This window comes from Phaseolus vulgaris, chromosome 3 (assembly GCF_051622355.1).
Source record: "Phaseolus vulgaris cultivar YP4 chromosome 3, ASM5162235v1, whole genome shotgun sequence".
In the NCBI taxonomy this organism is placed as follows: domain Eukaryota; kingdom Viridiplantae; phylum Streptophyta; class Magnoliopsida; order Fabales; family Fabaceae; genus Phaseolus; species Phaseolus vulgaris.
In genome coordinates, this window is record NC_143500.1 from 38,545,092 (window position 1) to 38,561,828 (window position 16,737).

The following is a 16,737-nucleotide window of genomic DNA, read 5'->3' on the forward strand; positions in this document are numbered from 1 at the left end:
ACATATTTCAAGACTTCTTAACAACTTCTGCATAGTAGACATTCAACTACTATTTTGATTTTGCAGCCAAGGTCCCAAATTTGCTTAAATTCTGGTAAAATAGATAGTATTCTTTTTTACTTACATTTCTAATTATGGTTGATAGGTTAGGTAGAACTCAACCAAGAAGAATCTTATGACAAAACAAGTCTCTATCAAGTGAACTAATGGATAGACATAGTAAATCCAACCACAAAGCACAAGAAACTATGTTCAAACTAAGATCACCAACTCAACAACGATTTTGGTGTACTTTTTTCCATGGAAAAAGATAATCAAACAACTCAAGTGGAGAAGAAAGATATGATGAATTAGGAGAACATAATTCTCCATTTCATCTCATATATATATATATATTGAACATATGATTCTATAATGTATGTTTTATCTTTACAAAGGAAAACATAAAACTAGAATGGAAGGTTAAAAATCTGTTGCATATGAAGGCAGACTAGACATTCCAAAGGGGTAAGAATTCAGCCTACTGTACTTTTAAAGATCAAACCCTCAATGCCACCTGGTCTTGCCATGAAATCTTCCTCTTCCCTGCCCTATTTGATCCATCACCAACACTTCTACAAGCTGAGAGTTTGATATCGTTGTGCTGCTCATCACTTCCAACTCTATGTGTACTTCTCTTTGGTTCTTCAATCCTCATGGTCTCACTGTTGCCTTGCAACTCTTCTTCTTCTCTCTGCATCACACCAACCAAAAAAAGGAGAAAACTATCAGCATGCTTCAACTAAACATAAACAAGGACAGTGACATAAACAGTACGTGCAATTGATTACCGATATCTGGTTCAAGTCAAAAAATGGAGCTACACTCTTCTTTGTGGCTTCTTTGCTGCTGTGAAGCCTTTCTTTGTGATTCAAGTCACGTGCTGGTGAAGCAGAACAGTGAATAGTACTGTCTTTTCTACTAGAACTAAAATTCCTAGCATTCTGGTTTAGATCAAACAGATGGCTAGTTTTTTGCAATGGCACTTCAGCCACATTGGATATCTTTCCATTAGGGTTCAAATGAGATGCAGAGTGGGATCGCGAAGTATGATCCTTTCTACTGTAACTCTTTCCCTTCGAGATGATGGGAGTTTGAATTTTGAGCTTCTGTGACTTTACAACTTCTTTCTTTGGTTGAGGCTTTGGAATCGGATGTTTTAGCAAGTATTTGAACCGATGCCTCAAAAATCTGCAGTTATGAGAGTGACAGTGATGAGGATAAGCACTACGAATAACAATGAACTCCAAACTATGAAGATCCTCAATCTACTTTGAGGCATGAACCATTACCTAACTTCATCTTCCAGTATCAACCTTTTCTGCTCCGTAGCCTGCAATTTCCTTCTCACGGCTTCTGTTTCCTGCGTAGGTTAGAAATTCAAATTTGATGAGAACGGTTTTTGCAAAATTATGTTGCCAAAAAACCTTTGAAGCAAAGACTTGATGAGGAAAATAAACAAATAAACACACTAACTAGACGAAATTACTTTGACAAAACGAAAGTGAGCAACCATGAAAAAGAAGATTGACTAACAACCAAGTATTATTTATAAATGACATGAAACAAAAACATACAAAGCCAATTAGCATAAAAGACCAAGGGAATGACATGGATAAAGTTAGCAACCAGAAAAGAAAATACCGATATATGATTAAGTATGATTCAGTTCTTCACGATATATAATTAGTTCAAACAAATACGAAAAATAAGATTGACAAATCCAAAATCCAAAAGAAACAACAGAACTAAAAAGTAATTAGCAGAAAAAACAAGAGGCTGAAACTGAAAACTGTGCAGAGGAAAGGTTCCGAGAAGAGCTTTATTGAAAGTATGTAAGAAAAAAAACAAAATTAAGAGAACTCACATCACAAGAGCACACCGAGAATTTGGCATATAAAGAAATTGGTCGGAGTCCAAAAAAATGATATGTGGGGAATAAAGAAACGAAGAAATTAGACAGAGAGAGAGAGAGAGATGAGAACAAATACACAAAGATGAATGTAAAAACCCACCATTCATCAGATCGGAACATAAACACGGATCAAATCCAAACAAATGATCAAACAGGCGTATCAATCTAAACACAAGATCCCTTCATTATTTCCCCCGAAAAAAGCCCTCAATTTTCACAACAATTAACCATCACAAACCCGTTAGACCAAACAAACAATCATACATATGAAACAAAACACACGATCCCCTTACTGATTCCTCCAAAAAATCCATAATTTTAAGAAGAAAGAACCATCACTGCCCGAAATAAACCAAAAGCCCCAAGTACATAAAGGGAAAAACCAGATCCAGAGAACCCCGAACAGAAAATTTCAACCTTCGAGGAAAATAAGAAGAGAGCAAGACAAAGGCGTTACCTTGTGCAGGTCTTCATAATCCTGCAAGAGACTCTGGTGCCTGAACCGAGTCCTCTGACCCTGATACGCCTCGTAAGGAGGGTCCATGGAGACAACGGGTTTGATCTTCTTCATGAGATCGGAGAGAAATAGGAGAAGCCAGAAGACAAGAGCAAAGGAAAACTAAAGGGGAAAGGCAGAAAGAGAGAAAGAAGGTGGGTGGGTGGGGTGCGGGGTGATGGAACAAAACGTGAGTGAAAGAAATAGGAAAAGAGAGGCCCAAGAAAGAGAGAAGAGGTGAAGGGGTAAGAAGGTTCTCGCTTTCCTGTTTTCTCTGTGAGAAACTCTGACCGAGACAAAGAAACCCAAAAAGCCCACATAACTCGGTGAAAAATATTGTTCTTTTGAAAGACCAGTGATGAAGATGGGATTTTTTGGGGGCTTGCAGAAGGGCAATTCGGGGAACATAGTTGAGATGAGAGAGAAAGAGTGAAATAGAGAGAGAGATGTATGGTGGGTTTGGTTGGAGGACATTTGAACACATCTAACTTCTCTCTTTTGTTTCCCATTCTTTCTTTTTTGTTTTTCTTTCTTCTACATAAATTTTGGTCCAGCTGGGCCATTGATGAGAGAGAAAGATAGAGGGTGGTGTGGACTCTTTGGTTTTGATGGTAGGATGGATGCGTGGAGTTTCCATGTTTCTTCTTTCCTTGTGTGTGTCATTTGTTGTTGGTGTCTGTGTAGAGAGAGAAATAGGTGAAGGAACGTTAATGTGAATGGGTCAGAGAGAGAAAGAGGGTAGTGTAGTGAAGATAGATAGATAGATAGATATGGATAATAGATACATAGATTAGGGGCTGGAAAAAAAGGCAAAGGGATAGATAAATGAGATGATGGGATGATGCTGTTTCTCTGCTACGCTGTAGCAGTTGTTGGTTCCAACCTTATTTTTAGGCTTTGGTTTTGGCTTTCAGTACTTTGGTTTTTGTTGCCCTTGTCAAACCCACCTCCCTCATCGTGCCATGGTGGCTTTTAGGAATCATACAGATCCCCCTTTCACTTCACTCCCCCAACTCTTTCTATTTTCCATTTTTTTTTATTTCTTTCCAATAGTCAATTGCTCTGCATTTACCTGTCTACCCTTCTCATTCATTTTCATGCTTCTTTTTCTGCTTTTTCACCCCTGTCCTGGGTGGAGAAAAGAGAAAACCCAACATGGTTTGTTTTTTCATCATGAAGCGGGTAAAGTAAAGAACAAAAATCCCACACCCAATTGCCACATTACATCATCTCATGAGAGAAAGGGTGGATTGGGTACTTTGTCTTCTACACTCTCCCAACTCCATCCCTATCTTTATATTTAATGTTTCCTCCATCTTCATGAATGGAATTACCAAGATCCCACCAGCACCTACTTTCAGACTTTTGTGAGTCACACCAACCTACCTACTTAATAGCCACTAATTCTCTTCATTGAAAGCTCCATCACCATTTCTTTCTTTTCCTTTATCTCCCACATTTCAGATCCCATTTCTCCATTTCAACACCCCTTTTCTTTTAACTCGTTTTGCACATAAATCTAAAAGCTTTTCATAATTTAAATTTGGGTTATGATTATTCTTACATGCTTAAGTTTACTGCAACTAAAGTGCATGTGCTGGTGAAAAAAAAAAAACTTGTAATGGGGGCAATGTAGTTAATGTGTGTGGTGATAGGGGTAGTATTGGCTGTAGAAAAGGTGAACCCACCCACTACCCAGCATCCACAGAAAGCATGGTAAGAAATTTAAAACTAGCACACGCATTGCAGAGAACTCTCCTAACACAAAGATTCTGAAATTCAGCAGTGAACAGAAGTTAGGGTAAAATAAAGCTGCCGGTGCCTGTTGATGTTGGAGTTTGGTTTATTGGACTTGTTAACATTTTTGTCGGTCAATATTTCACCATCAACTCTCCACCACTGCTACTGCAACTTGTGAGACTCTACTCTCTGTTATCAACTATCTCTGTTCATCAAAAAAGTACTAAACTTTTTTTTTCAACCCTAAAAATTGGTGAAAACCCCCAAAAATATCGTAAAATCAATCAGTCAATTAGTAAAAATTCACGTCGGTAAAAAAAAAGTTACTGTAAATTAAACATTTATTTTAAATTATAAACATTGCATTCGGATCCTTACAGAGATTGATGGAACAACAGCTCTGCATTCATGGTTGAAGAAGACTACAAAGTAATTACTCATTTTTTTTCTCTATTTTTATATAACGCTGTTTAAACTTTATCCTATTTTGTTAAAAAGATAGATATTAAAAACTTAAAATTGTCCTTTTTACAAAAGTAATTAAACTCCCCTTGACAAGCAATAAATTTAATATTTAATAATATTATAGAAGTTTATATTTAATAAATATACCTTATACATAATTTAGAGAATAATTTTATTTTTATGAAAAACTGTTATTTAAAGAAAATAACTTTAAACACCAAAAATAATTATCAATTAATTTACATAATCATGTATAATTACGTAAATTTATGAGAAAAGTTTGAAGAGGAGAGACTTACACAGATGCTACGATTTTTTTTTAAAGAAAACGAAAAGTAAGAAAAATGGATAGTTCTTTCTAAATATTATCTTGTATTCAGGTTTATAACGTAAAACAGAAGTTCGAAAGTTGAAATTAAGGACACATTTATTCACCTTGTTTTGAATCATTGAAAGAAAAAGGAAGAGTGACCAATCTGATGAGGTGTAAATTTGACAGTAGCAAGTGACAAACACATGGCATGCGACAATGAAACCATTTCGAAAGGATGACTTGTTTCTTACTTTACGATTGGTCCAATCTACCACTAATCTTAAACACAAGTACAAACCGAGTTTTCACTCTCATTGTCCAATTCATACATTTACAACAGTGTCTCTAACACCATGGAAAAACCTTTCCCTTCAGTCAATTCCTCCTCTCCCTTCATTCATTTTTCTTTGGGTTGCTCCTAAGTTCAATAAAGTTTGAAACTTTTTTCACTTTATCATGTTTTATGTGATTGGGGTGGAGGAGGTTTTTGTGTCAGTTTTCTTTATGTTGTTTGAGTATGTTAAAGATGACTTCAAAAGCCCGTCTAACTCAGTTGGTAGAGCAACCTTTGTGGTCGTTTTTGTTTTTGTTTTGATCTGGATCAGTGCTAACTGACAATGAAGGGCATCATCAATCACAGAACTTCATTCATACTAGTCACAGTAGAAAACAGATTTTGGCTTTGAATTGAAAAAGGGATATGGATTCTTGATCTGAACCTCAGGATATTTGCTGGTATGTTTCTATCTCCTTTTCCATCATTGACCTCATCTTTCTATGCTCAGTTTATCTTAAAGTTTTATTGCCTTCTAAGTTGCATAGTTTATTACTCATGTGTAATGCAGAGTAATGTTTGAAGGTTACCCTGAGGTAATAAAGCTTTGGTGATTGATTATTTGCTCTCTTTCTCCTCACTGTTAAACAAACTTTTTTTGTGCTTTTATGACCAGATTCCGTTTAATTTTTCTTTTTAAAGCTGCAAGACAGTTTTTATGTGCATCATCAATGTTTGACTGCATCATCCAACGTGAGTGATTTAAAGAGCTATACATAGATAATACTATATAAGTCAATGATATTTTGATACATAATTAATAAGTAATTAATAACTAGTTGTTAATTAATGATTATTTTGAAACATAATTAATAACTAATTATTAACTAGTATTAATGATATTTTGTATTAAGGAGTAAATTTTAAGTTAATTCAATCCCATAAAACTAATTCTTGTATACTATAAAATATATTCATCTTTAGTTCATATATGATCTTCAACATTCGGTTAAAGCTGTCAACTCGTACATGATACTATATAATGAATGGTTTTTATTAAAATAAATTTTAAATAACTTTAATATCATATTAAAAATTAAACTTTAAATCAAACTCAATTTTATAAAATTTGGTATGAAGTTTGCGTATTCTTATATAATATATTATGAAATATTTTTATTTTTCATACGTAAAATATGATAATTTTTACATATAATTAATAAGTAATAAGTAAGTAGTTGACTTAATAGTTATACTATTAATATCATATTGATAGTAGTTGTCATTACTTTTTTCTTAAAACATGAGTCTCACCAACTTTCCAATTGTTTCGTCAACTCAGGATGAACATGGATACATTTTGAAAAAGAAAAATCTTTAGCAATGGAGTTTTCTTCTTATTCTTTTTCCTTCACATAGTTACTCTTTTAGTGGAGTTGCTTTTTTATTTTACCATTTTTCCTTTCTGAAAAAAAAAATCAATTCATTTTTTTTGTAATTTAAAATTTAAAATTATTTTCTCACGTAAAGCACAAGCTGACCCAATAAAAACTATGGGCCAGATTATTCGGTTGTTTATTCTTTGACTTTTTTTGTTACAAAGCAATATTTTTTCCATTGTCTCTTATTTTCATCAATGAGTTTTTTTTCCTTTTGAGACATGTTAAAAGTACTTTCTAATCCACTTTTACAAAGTACATTATTATTATTATTAGTTACAATATATTTAAAATAATCAAATTTTACTGGTTTTATTTATTTAATATGCACCATTAATGTTTTATAGTATTTAAAACTTTTCGTTCTTATTTATAAGATCTAAAATGGTTTTAATATTGGTACCACTTTAAATTAAAAATAAAACACTCTTAATAATATACATGAAAACAAATTACTTATGATGTACTGTTGTATATATAGGATTTTTAATTTGTCTAATACATCATTTCTTATTGAGTAAACAAACAGAGACATAATTACAGTGAAAAATAGATTTTATTATGTTGTGAAGAAAAGGATGAAGTTGGTAGTAGAATTTGTGTGATTGAACAAGAAACTGAGATATATTAATGAATGGTGCATTAATTTAACATGAATAAAAGTGTTACAGTGCATGTGTCAATGTTTTGGTAGTTCCTTTCCTGCCAAAAAGGACTTGAAAAGGGTGTAAGCTCGCTTAGGCTGAAACAAAGGAACTTCATGGCCAGCTCCTCTTACTGTTGCAAAAGTTAGACCATTATACACCTCTGTCCATCCACCAACCTAATAACCACATGAATTAACCTTAGTGAGAAACATGGTAAGTGTAATATGCTTATGTTTTATGGTCTTCAAATTTAGTTAATTAACTATAATACCTGTCCACCAGAGTACCATGGATACCAACGAGTTTTGATGCTGAGGTTAAGGTGGTTCAGAGAAAACCTCGTGGCAGTCACTGGAACCACAGAATCTGTGTCCCCGCTGCATTATAGCAAAACCAGAACAGTGTTTATGAGTTTCTATTGTGCAGATATATAAAGTATGTATGCATGATCATACAAAATTGAATAGAGTTATAAATAAAAATTTCTATACAAAAAGTCAAGAATAGTTATAAATCTTCTTGTAATGTTTCCTGATTTCTTTTGTATTGTAATTTATATTTTAAAGACATTAAATGTATTTTTTTGTGTAATATAATTTTCATATAGAGTAGTATTTTTTTGGGTACATTTTATAAAGTAGAAACTTTGTAAAATGATAGCATAGAGACTGTCAGCAATGACAAATAAAACAAGTTGATGAGATCACAGGTAATTATGTTATGAGGACTTAGAATTTCCTATTTATATTTGACTAAGTTATGTGGTTGGTTAATTAGTTTTTGAAAACGAACCAGAAAAAAAAAACCTTAGGTTATAAGATCAACTTAGCAATATAAGAAATCTATACATGTTTAAATAATTTTTTATTAATTATTATGAAAGTATCATAATATTTTTGTTTTATATTTTGAAAATTAAAGTCTTTAGAAATAAGAAATATAATTAAAATTAAGTTTTCTACTGAATTTCAAAGGATGCCAAACTTGAATTGGTTGCGAATGTGATAAAGATATATACTTTCATAAAATAAATATGATATAATTGCATGTAAAGAAACAGTTTAAAACTATACCTGAAAACCCATATTTTCAATCCTGCAGCAATTAACTCTTTGTATATAGGCAGCACAGAAATTTCAGAATCCTTCCAATTTTTCAGGAGCACTTCACTGTCAACAAACCAAAGGCATATTTTGAAACTTGTAAATTCATAGAATTTTGATTTCAATTTATTAAAAGCAAAATATGCAGTTTCTGCTAACAGTAAAACGTAGTGAAAAAGCAAACCTGCAAGCAGTCCATTTGTAAGGAATGTTGGTAAGATTTGCATGCATTGCTTTCTGCACTTCTGGGAGGTTATAGTATTTCTCTGCATAATTTTCAGTACACGGATCATATCCTGAAATCATATGAAGATTCTTGAATCGTATGTGCCTGACAGTTTGTGATGTTGTGCACGTTGGGGTATAGATGCTGTACTGATCTATTTTTCCAAATTCATAGTTAACCGCGTAACTATAAGCATCATCACATTTTTTAGATGTTTCTTCTGATGTGAAATTGCAGTACTTGAGGATAGATTTGTAGGACTGATCAGATATCATAGAATGGCTCCACCAATATGTGACAGTTCCAATTCCATCATTGTAGCTATCAGTCACAGCATTTCCCACCTGTAGTTTTCATATTGCAAGCAAAATGCAAAGTATATCACTAACACCAAATGATGTAATTTTGATCCTTAGCAGAGTTAAAAAAAAATTGACTTACAATGAACCCTTTGAGATTAATAATCTGGGGATTCTTGTTATTATAATCATGGATTTTCTTAGCCAACTGAGGGACGTAATGCCCTAAAACATAAAATATTAACACCAAGTGTCAGATGAAAATTTTCAAAACATAATCAGAAGGTGCTAGTTCAAATACCTGCATAGCTCTCCCCAGCTATGTAAAACTCCCTATACTTATACTGTGGAAACCTTGACAACCATCTAATTAGAAAAATCAGTGCATCCTGAGCTGTGTAACAAATTTGAAATTATTAGGATAGAATAAAAGTAGTTATGAAAATGGTGACAATTCAACTAACTTCAACAACCCTTCAGGTTTATATATATACCTGTCCTTTTGTCCCCTGAAGTTTTGAGATCAGAGCTGGTATTTGTGTATGAGAAGCCAACACCAGCAGGCGATTCAAGAAAAAGAATATTTGCTTCTGAAAGAAACCAATTTGAAAAAAGAAAGAAAATTGTGTTTTCATATATTGTCATTCTGAAAGGTTGGTGACATAAATGAAAAGAGAAATCTTAATAAAAAAAAACACGTTATAACACTACTTATTGTTGTGTGATATATTTGTAAACGATGTGAATTAGCCACTATACCAAACATAACAGTTGATTTGATGCGCATTACCTCTGTTCCATGCATTTGGGTTGAGATATAGAGAAGATCCAGTTTGGTTTACACGGAATGGCCCAATTTCCTCTGATGCTCCGTATGCTACTGATGAGCATCCAGGCCCTGAACCAGAAGTACCAAAGTTATCAGTTCACTGTGATTTGACACATGCAAGTTTTATCTAATGGTCTTTTTTCAAAATACTATAAGCAATTATATTATACAGATGCCCTTTTGTGTAGTGATGAAACTAATGTTTGATACTTAGTTTCCTTGTCATGTTTTACTTGAAGCTTTAAGGTTGATTATCACTCTCCTATGCTTAATAGACATTCACTGATACCCTTTTCATCCTAATTTGAGAACTGATATGGATATGCACGTGCAATGTGGAAATCCCTATCATGCCTACCACATCACTATATAAAGCCATAAAGTTTCAGCCTTAAATTTCAACCATTATAGTTTTTTGGTTTGTTGTCTAATACAGTTTCAGAGGGGTGTTGATAAGGATCTCAAACTGTCTGGTCCAGGAATTTGGAAGGGACCACAGTGGCATTTTGCAGCATCACCATGTCTTGACTTTCTTTGAAATTTTTGTCTTTGTCAGATAAGGTTATTAATGATTATATTAATACTACCTTTTGATTACTTAATATTTTGGTTTTAAAAAATTGCTAGAGGTCTTAAGGATACAGTTAAATATAAAAAAAGTAATACTTTGTTCATATTGACTAGTATTTCATGTATTGCATGTATATTAGTTTGCATACACAAAGGTTGTTAAAATTATAAATTAAATATTAAAAAATTGTTTTAGTTTAACTTCTATTAGATAACGAGATAATCCTATACATGATTTAAGTCATTATTAAAAAATGATGAAGTTAATGCTACAACAATAATTCATGAATTAATCAAATTGAGGTAAACTTTATGATGGACCCCAATTAAATTATGAAAACATATAATTTGAAACGTAGAAAACAAATGAAAAAGTCAAACAACTCTGGGATGAATTGGTGTGATTCCAAGAAAAATGAGAATATCCTAAAAAAATTGAGAGAGACAGGTACCCAAAAAGGGAGAATTAATGAGAAAATAAGCATCTTTTTGGAGGTACAAAATGGAAGGTTAGAGTTCACTATGCGTTGAGTTGCTGTTGTTTCTGTTTGTTTTTCAACCTAAAATACAAAGAGGGAACAAAAAGGTTTTGTTTTTCTTGGATAAATCATGGAATAGGTTCTTCCAAACAGGGAATATATGTCAGAAATGGAACGAATATGGCACAAACAAGATACAGACAGAGTTAGATCACGCGGTCACACATGGGCCACCCTAGGGTTTTTTTTTTCTTATTCTTTTTTTTTCTTTGATTTTCTCCATCTGTGCAGAAAGACTTGTTCGTTTTTTGAAACTGGTTGTTGTCAATTTTTGTTCCTCCGAATCAGTAGAACATGGTAGAAGGAAACACTGTTAATTTTGAAGAGAAAAAGAAGACGGAAATAGTGAAGTGTGGCAGAGAGGTAGATGGGTGCATTAATAGGCCAATGTAGATAGGGTTGGTCATTTCAGAGAACGGTCAACACTCAACATGTGCAATAGTGTAAGGTTTTTGCTTAATGGTTCAGCAAGTACCAAGTCACGGAAACACAAACCATCAAGATTTAAAAAATGTTCACGCTTCAGGGAAATACTCAAAAACTTAATTCTGCAAACCTACCTGCAAACTTCAGTTCTAAATGTGCATACACCACAGTTTCTTTTTCAAAATCCTTAAGAAGTTACTTAAATTTCAGTCAACTTAATTATCTTATAAACTTTAGGAAGTGATGTTGCTTACTTTGCTTTCTTTTTTTAAAAGAGAATAACAAAATGTTCAATACCCTTTGGCTTTTACTAGATTTATACCAAATAAATATATTCTAGAATTCATCTGTCAAATGAAATGTTCAATCCCCTCTCTCTTTTCTCTCGTTTTGGTTGGAAGAGCCAGCTGTACAGTGTGTGTTCTTTTGGCAGTTCTTATGATTCCTAGCTGGTGCATGCAGCACAATTCATATCCTCATTATAACTTGCACAGAACCTTCTCCTAAGCACATAAAATTAACAACAATGGATCGCTACATAAATATAATATCCTTCTATGGTAATATATATATATATATATATATATATATATATATATATATATATATATATTTAGACTAAACACACAGTTATTGTTTATGTTGTTTTTTCCAATGACAATATTAAAATTTTATTTCTATCATTTGTGTGATATAAATTAACAGGATGAAACTCTAATTTGTGTTATAGTCAAAGGTGGAAAGAAATATACATATATGTTCAACAGACAATGCCTTGTAAAGACAAAAAGTAGGTAGAATTGAAGGTGAGGAGTTGAAGCTCTATCTCTCACACAATATATATGTATGTATATATGTGTGTGTGTATATATATATATATATATATATATAATCATAGACTAACCTCCATTGAGCCAGAGAACAAGAGGCTTATTCTGAGGGGAAGAGGGAGATTCAGTGAGCCAGTAGAAGAGTGCTCGACCATGTTGCTCATTCACACTGACATAACCCGAGAACTGAGAGAATGCCACACGTGGCTGCCCTGGAAGTGCTGAGATCCGATCTTGCTCTTGCTCTTTTGGCACAGCAACAGCAAAAAAGGAAGAAAACGCAAAGATAAATAATAAGCACAGGAAGAAGGTATGAACCTTCCTTTGGAATGCCATCATTATTGCACTCTAAAACTCAAACTATGTATTAATAACACACACCAAAGGGTTTAAGGGCAAGTAGAATATATAAATGCTCTCCCTTTCCCTCTCTATATTTCTCTACTAATAAAAGTCTAAATGTGTTGTTTGCAGAAGATCTATGGAGAGAGATAAAAGAGATGGGAAGGGTAGCAGTAGCTATAGCTAGAATTATATGCAAGACAGCTTATATATATGAATATGTGTATATACATGGAACTGTTGAGGATGTTGATGCCTCAATTATAAGGTACTCATAGGGTGGACTCAATTGCATCACTAAAGACAACTTGCATGCCAAGTTGGAGAGAGAGAGAGTTGTACAAGGAAATTGAAACTTTAATCAGATACTCATGCCCGATGAGAACAAATTAGAAAACAAACATACATAATATGCATTGCTTTCTCCGTCCCTCCCTCTCTTTATCTCAATCTCATATGACCACTCACAGTTTGGTTCAAATTAATGGCCATCAGCATCATACATACACTTCAAGATATTTAAGGTTATGCTGAGAAGTGGTAAAAATTTTAGAATAACTGTTTTTCAAACATAAGTTAGACTCAATGTGAGATAAATCAGTCATGTAAAACAACATTGTTGATGAAAACTCTTTCAATATCATGAGTTAAGAAACAAGTTCTCTCTCCACAGGTGTTCCTCTATTCACATAATCACAGAAGAAATTCTGTCTTAATGCTTTTAAAAACTTAAATTAGTAGTGAGTTTTGTCATGAGTTACGTCATGACTCTTTGTAGATACATATATTATATGGTTTGTTGAGAAAAGTTTTTGTCTCTTTCCTTTGCAGGCTGCAAATTTGGAAGATTCATGTGCAATGATATATCCAATATAGCCTGCTGCACTTGGCCTTGTATTTGACTAAAATAAACTAACACTAAAAACTAGAGACAGCACACAAGTTGATCCTTAATGTTAGCATTATTTGGTCAAACCATTCCAGTTGCTTCATTCATTAAGTTTCATTTTGACTTACTTTCAATGAAATCAATTTAAAACTTGGATTGGAAGATTGTGTAACATGAGGTAGCTTAGCAATGTCGCTATTCCCAACTTCAACTTCCTCAAGCCAGCTAAACTAATGCATACATACACAATTTGTTATCTGTGTTCTAAAATAATACTCTATATGAATCTGCATTAAATATAGAGAAATTTCAAAGTATGGTTTTGGAAGAGAGTGAATAATACTTTATTCTAGATCTTCACTAGCTAACTTGTGGTCATACTTAGAAGGAAAAAGAGGCAGAAGGTGATGTGGGGTTGCATTAATTTTTTTTCTTGTGAGCTTTAATGGAGGGAGCCATCGATTCCTTGACATATAAGACAGTGGTTGCAGCTGGCCCCAACTCTTTCCCAACCATTAAGATGAGGGCTCACAAGAAAATGCTAGTTCTTGTCGCCTCACTTTTGTTCCAGAGTGATGTTGCTGATGCTGTAAGAATCATAAATGCTGCATATACAATTATTTTCTCAAACAACAAAATTCCAATCATGCATTTAACACCAAAAGTAGTAAATCAATTCTAGCTTTCACTGCTCATCAAACTCATCATGCAGAGTTACCATTCACCAAGGACTTTTTTTTTTCAAACCCTTTTCTACTAAGTTCTGCAGAATTGAATCTTTAGGGTTCAATAGTTTCACATTTCATAGAACATCAAGAATAATTTGAATGCACAGTAACAATAATGTTGTCAAAGTCAGCTTCATGTAAGAATAGAAAAATTAAAAAATAAAAGTGTTCCTCCTAGGGAGATCTAGAAAACTGTTGACTGGTTTCGTCTTCCTCTCTCCTACCGATCAGTCAGCTCGCACCTCAGCCTACTCCATCAGTCTTCGTGCTACTCTTTTAGGTCTCGGTCGTCTGATCGCTCAGCCTCTGAGGAGAATGCCGAATGAGAGTACCTGTAGAAGACACTCTGATGTTCAAGTCAGCAAAGGGACGTTCGGCACTTGGAGGCGTACAGTGATTAATGACGTACTTTGTTATTTGAATGTGCACTTTTTATATTATTTTAATGAATTTACCTTATTGGACCAAGTTAGTGAAGTGGGTCGCACTTAGAGGTGTATAATGATGATTTAGCTTTGTTAACCTTGATTGAGCGTTAATTGACCAAAGGTGTTGGACAAACTACATGGATGTGTATCGTTCGGTCGGCGACTCGGTTGTGGGAGCTGGGACCTGGTGTTGACTGTTCGATCCAGTACAAAAAGTTATTCTAAAAAATTTAAATTTAAATTCAATATAATATTTTAATTTTTTATATGAATTTCATATTAAAGAACATAACATCTATTAAGTAATGGAAACTAATTTATTTAAATTTAACCTATAAATTAATTGTTAATAAAAGATTATTTTAGTTTCACTACTCCACTTCCAAGTCTTAAATATGTAATTCTTGAACAAATTTTACCTAATTTAAATATTATTTTATTATTGAACAATATTTTGGTCTATATTCCAGTACAACACGGCACGTGTTTTGATATATTATTAGTCTAATAAGTATTGGTACATATAGTAATATATAGTAATGGAGTACTAAAAAAGGTATTGCTACTTCTTAGACATGACTAATACCTGAAAATGAATTTCTAAAGTTAGCAAATATATAAGTATTACATTCTCAATTTTAATATTTTATGATAACACTATATTTTAAATTCGTGTGATGCCGGGGCTTATTTAAATTAAATATTTTCGTATTTTAAATTTGTATATTTTATTGAATATATACTTATATTTTAAAAAATTTAATATGTTACATATAAAATACACTAAAAGTGTGAGGCGGGATTAATTATAATTATAATTAATACATGTCTAAATACAACCTATTCAAATTTATTAGTATTTGTTACTGCTTCAATTAATAGCAACGGAATATCTATACGAAGTGCATAAATTTAAAAAAAAATCATTGATGTAATTAATAATTTTAAATATGTTTATTATTAAATATATTTTTAATTTTTAAAATTAATGTATTTTTTAATATAAAAAATATAGCCGTTAATTATTTAAAAATAACATTTTTAAACTATTTTAGTTATATAACTTTTAAGGTTGTGTTATTATCGTTAACAAATAAATCAAACGCTTGTAATGAGTTAGTTATTATTTAATTTTAAAATCATTTGGAACTTTGATATCCCTTATTTATAAGGATTATTATTTCTGAGTATTATTATATGGTTATTTTGTATAAAATTAGTGACATATAATAAAATCTTTTATTTTAATTTTTGTATGTATGTACATGTTTTTAAATATATACTACTTTAATGTCTTATTATTGGTACTTGTATAAGGCTTAGATAGTATGTGCTTTGACAATTGAATCTTCTCTCGGTTGTGTTTTCCTCTCTTTCTTTTTCGTATTCGATCTTCGACTCTTGGACAGGAGTGTACCTGCAAAAGATTATTCGACGCTCAAGTAAGTATTTAGTATTTTAGTATGGTTATTGTAGTGACCAAAACGTACCTTTTTCAGGTATAACATGCTTATTTATAGAGTTTGTAGTGTGTTGTATTTAATGTGTATATCATAACTTAAATGGAATTAACTCATTTGTCACATATCTTCTTATTTTACCTTGGTGTATTACCTCTCACCGGTTAGATTGTTGATTCGTCAGCCCCGACCAATACATTATTATTATTATTATTAATATTATTTCAAGTAATTTCATAAACACGATTATATACTTTATTAAAAAAAGTGTTAATGGTAATAATAACAAATTAAAATCTTATTCTTCAATATAAATTTCTAAAATTATAAACTCATAATGTCCCATATTTTTTTTATAATTATAAAAAATACAAAATTAAAATTGAAAAGTATAAATTTAATATGTTAAGATAGAAGTTTAAAAAATGTTTAATTTTTTAATATTTGATACTATAGGCCACATTTTCTTTTATTAGCAAAGAATAAATAAAATAAAATGAGATAATTCAAGGGTGCTCCAACCCTTATACAAAACACCCAAAACAAGTTTCCTAGCACCCAACCAACTAAAGATCCACCAGACATTACAACACACTAACCATAAACCTACCAAAAACATTTCCCAAATTCTCCAAGAGACCCTACACTCAAAAAATAGATGTATTACCGTCTCTTCTTCCACCCCCACAAAGGGGACAACGAACACACGCCATAGGTATACCACATCTCAAGAGATTTCC

At 32.4% G+C, this 16,737-nt stretch overlaps 2 protein-coding genes across 2 annotated transcripts; both read right to left on the reverse strand.

Moving 5' to 3' along the window:
- Window positions 1-328: 328 nt before the first annotated feature.
- On the reverse strand, window positions 329-3,607 carry LOC137807436 (ribosomal RNA small subunit methyltransferase G). The gene is made up of 4 exons (XM_068608081.2): window positions 2,412-3,607; window positions 1,332-1,402; window positions 831-1,230; window positions 329-733 (listed from the first exon to the last, which is right to left on the reverse strand). Exons 1-4 carry the CDS (start codon window positions 2,523-2,525, stop codon window positions 539-541), a joined length of 780 nt encoding a protein of 259 aa, XP_068464182.1. The 5' UTR covers window positions 2,526-3,607; the 3' UTR covers window positions 329-538.
- A 3,512-nt stretch (window positions 3,608-7,119) lies between these two features.
- BRS1 (alpha/beta-Hydrolases superfamily protein) lies at window positions 7,120-13,189 on the reverse strand. Its single transcript, XM_068608073.2, has 9 exons — window positions 12,225-13,189; window positions 9,747-9,854; window positions 9,451-9,546; window positions 9,258-9,350; window positions 9,099-9,181; window positions 8,616-9,001; window positions 8,402-8,497; window positions 7,600-7,705; window positions 7,120-7,504 (listed from the first exon to the last, which is right to left on the reverse strand). The coding sequence occupies exons 1-9, from the start codon at window positions 12,487-12,489 to the stop codon at window positions 7,361-7,363; spliced, it is 1,377 nt and encodes a 458-aa protein (XP_068464174.1). The 5' UTR covers window positions 12,490-13,189; the 3' UTR covers window positions 7,120-7,360.
- Between the last annotated feature and the right edge of the window lie 3,548 nt (window positions 13,190-16,737).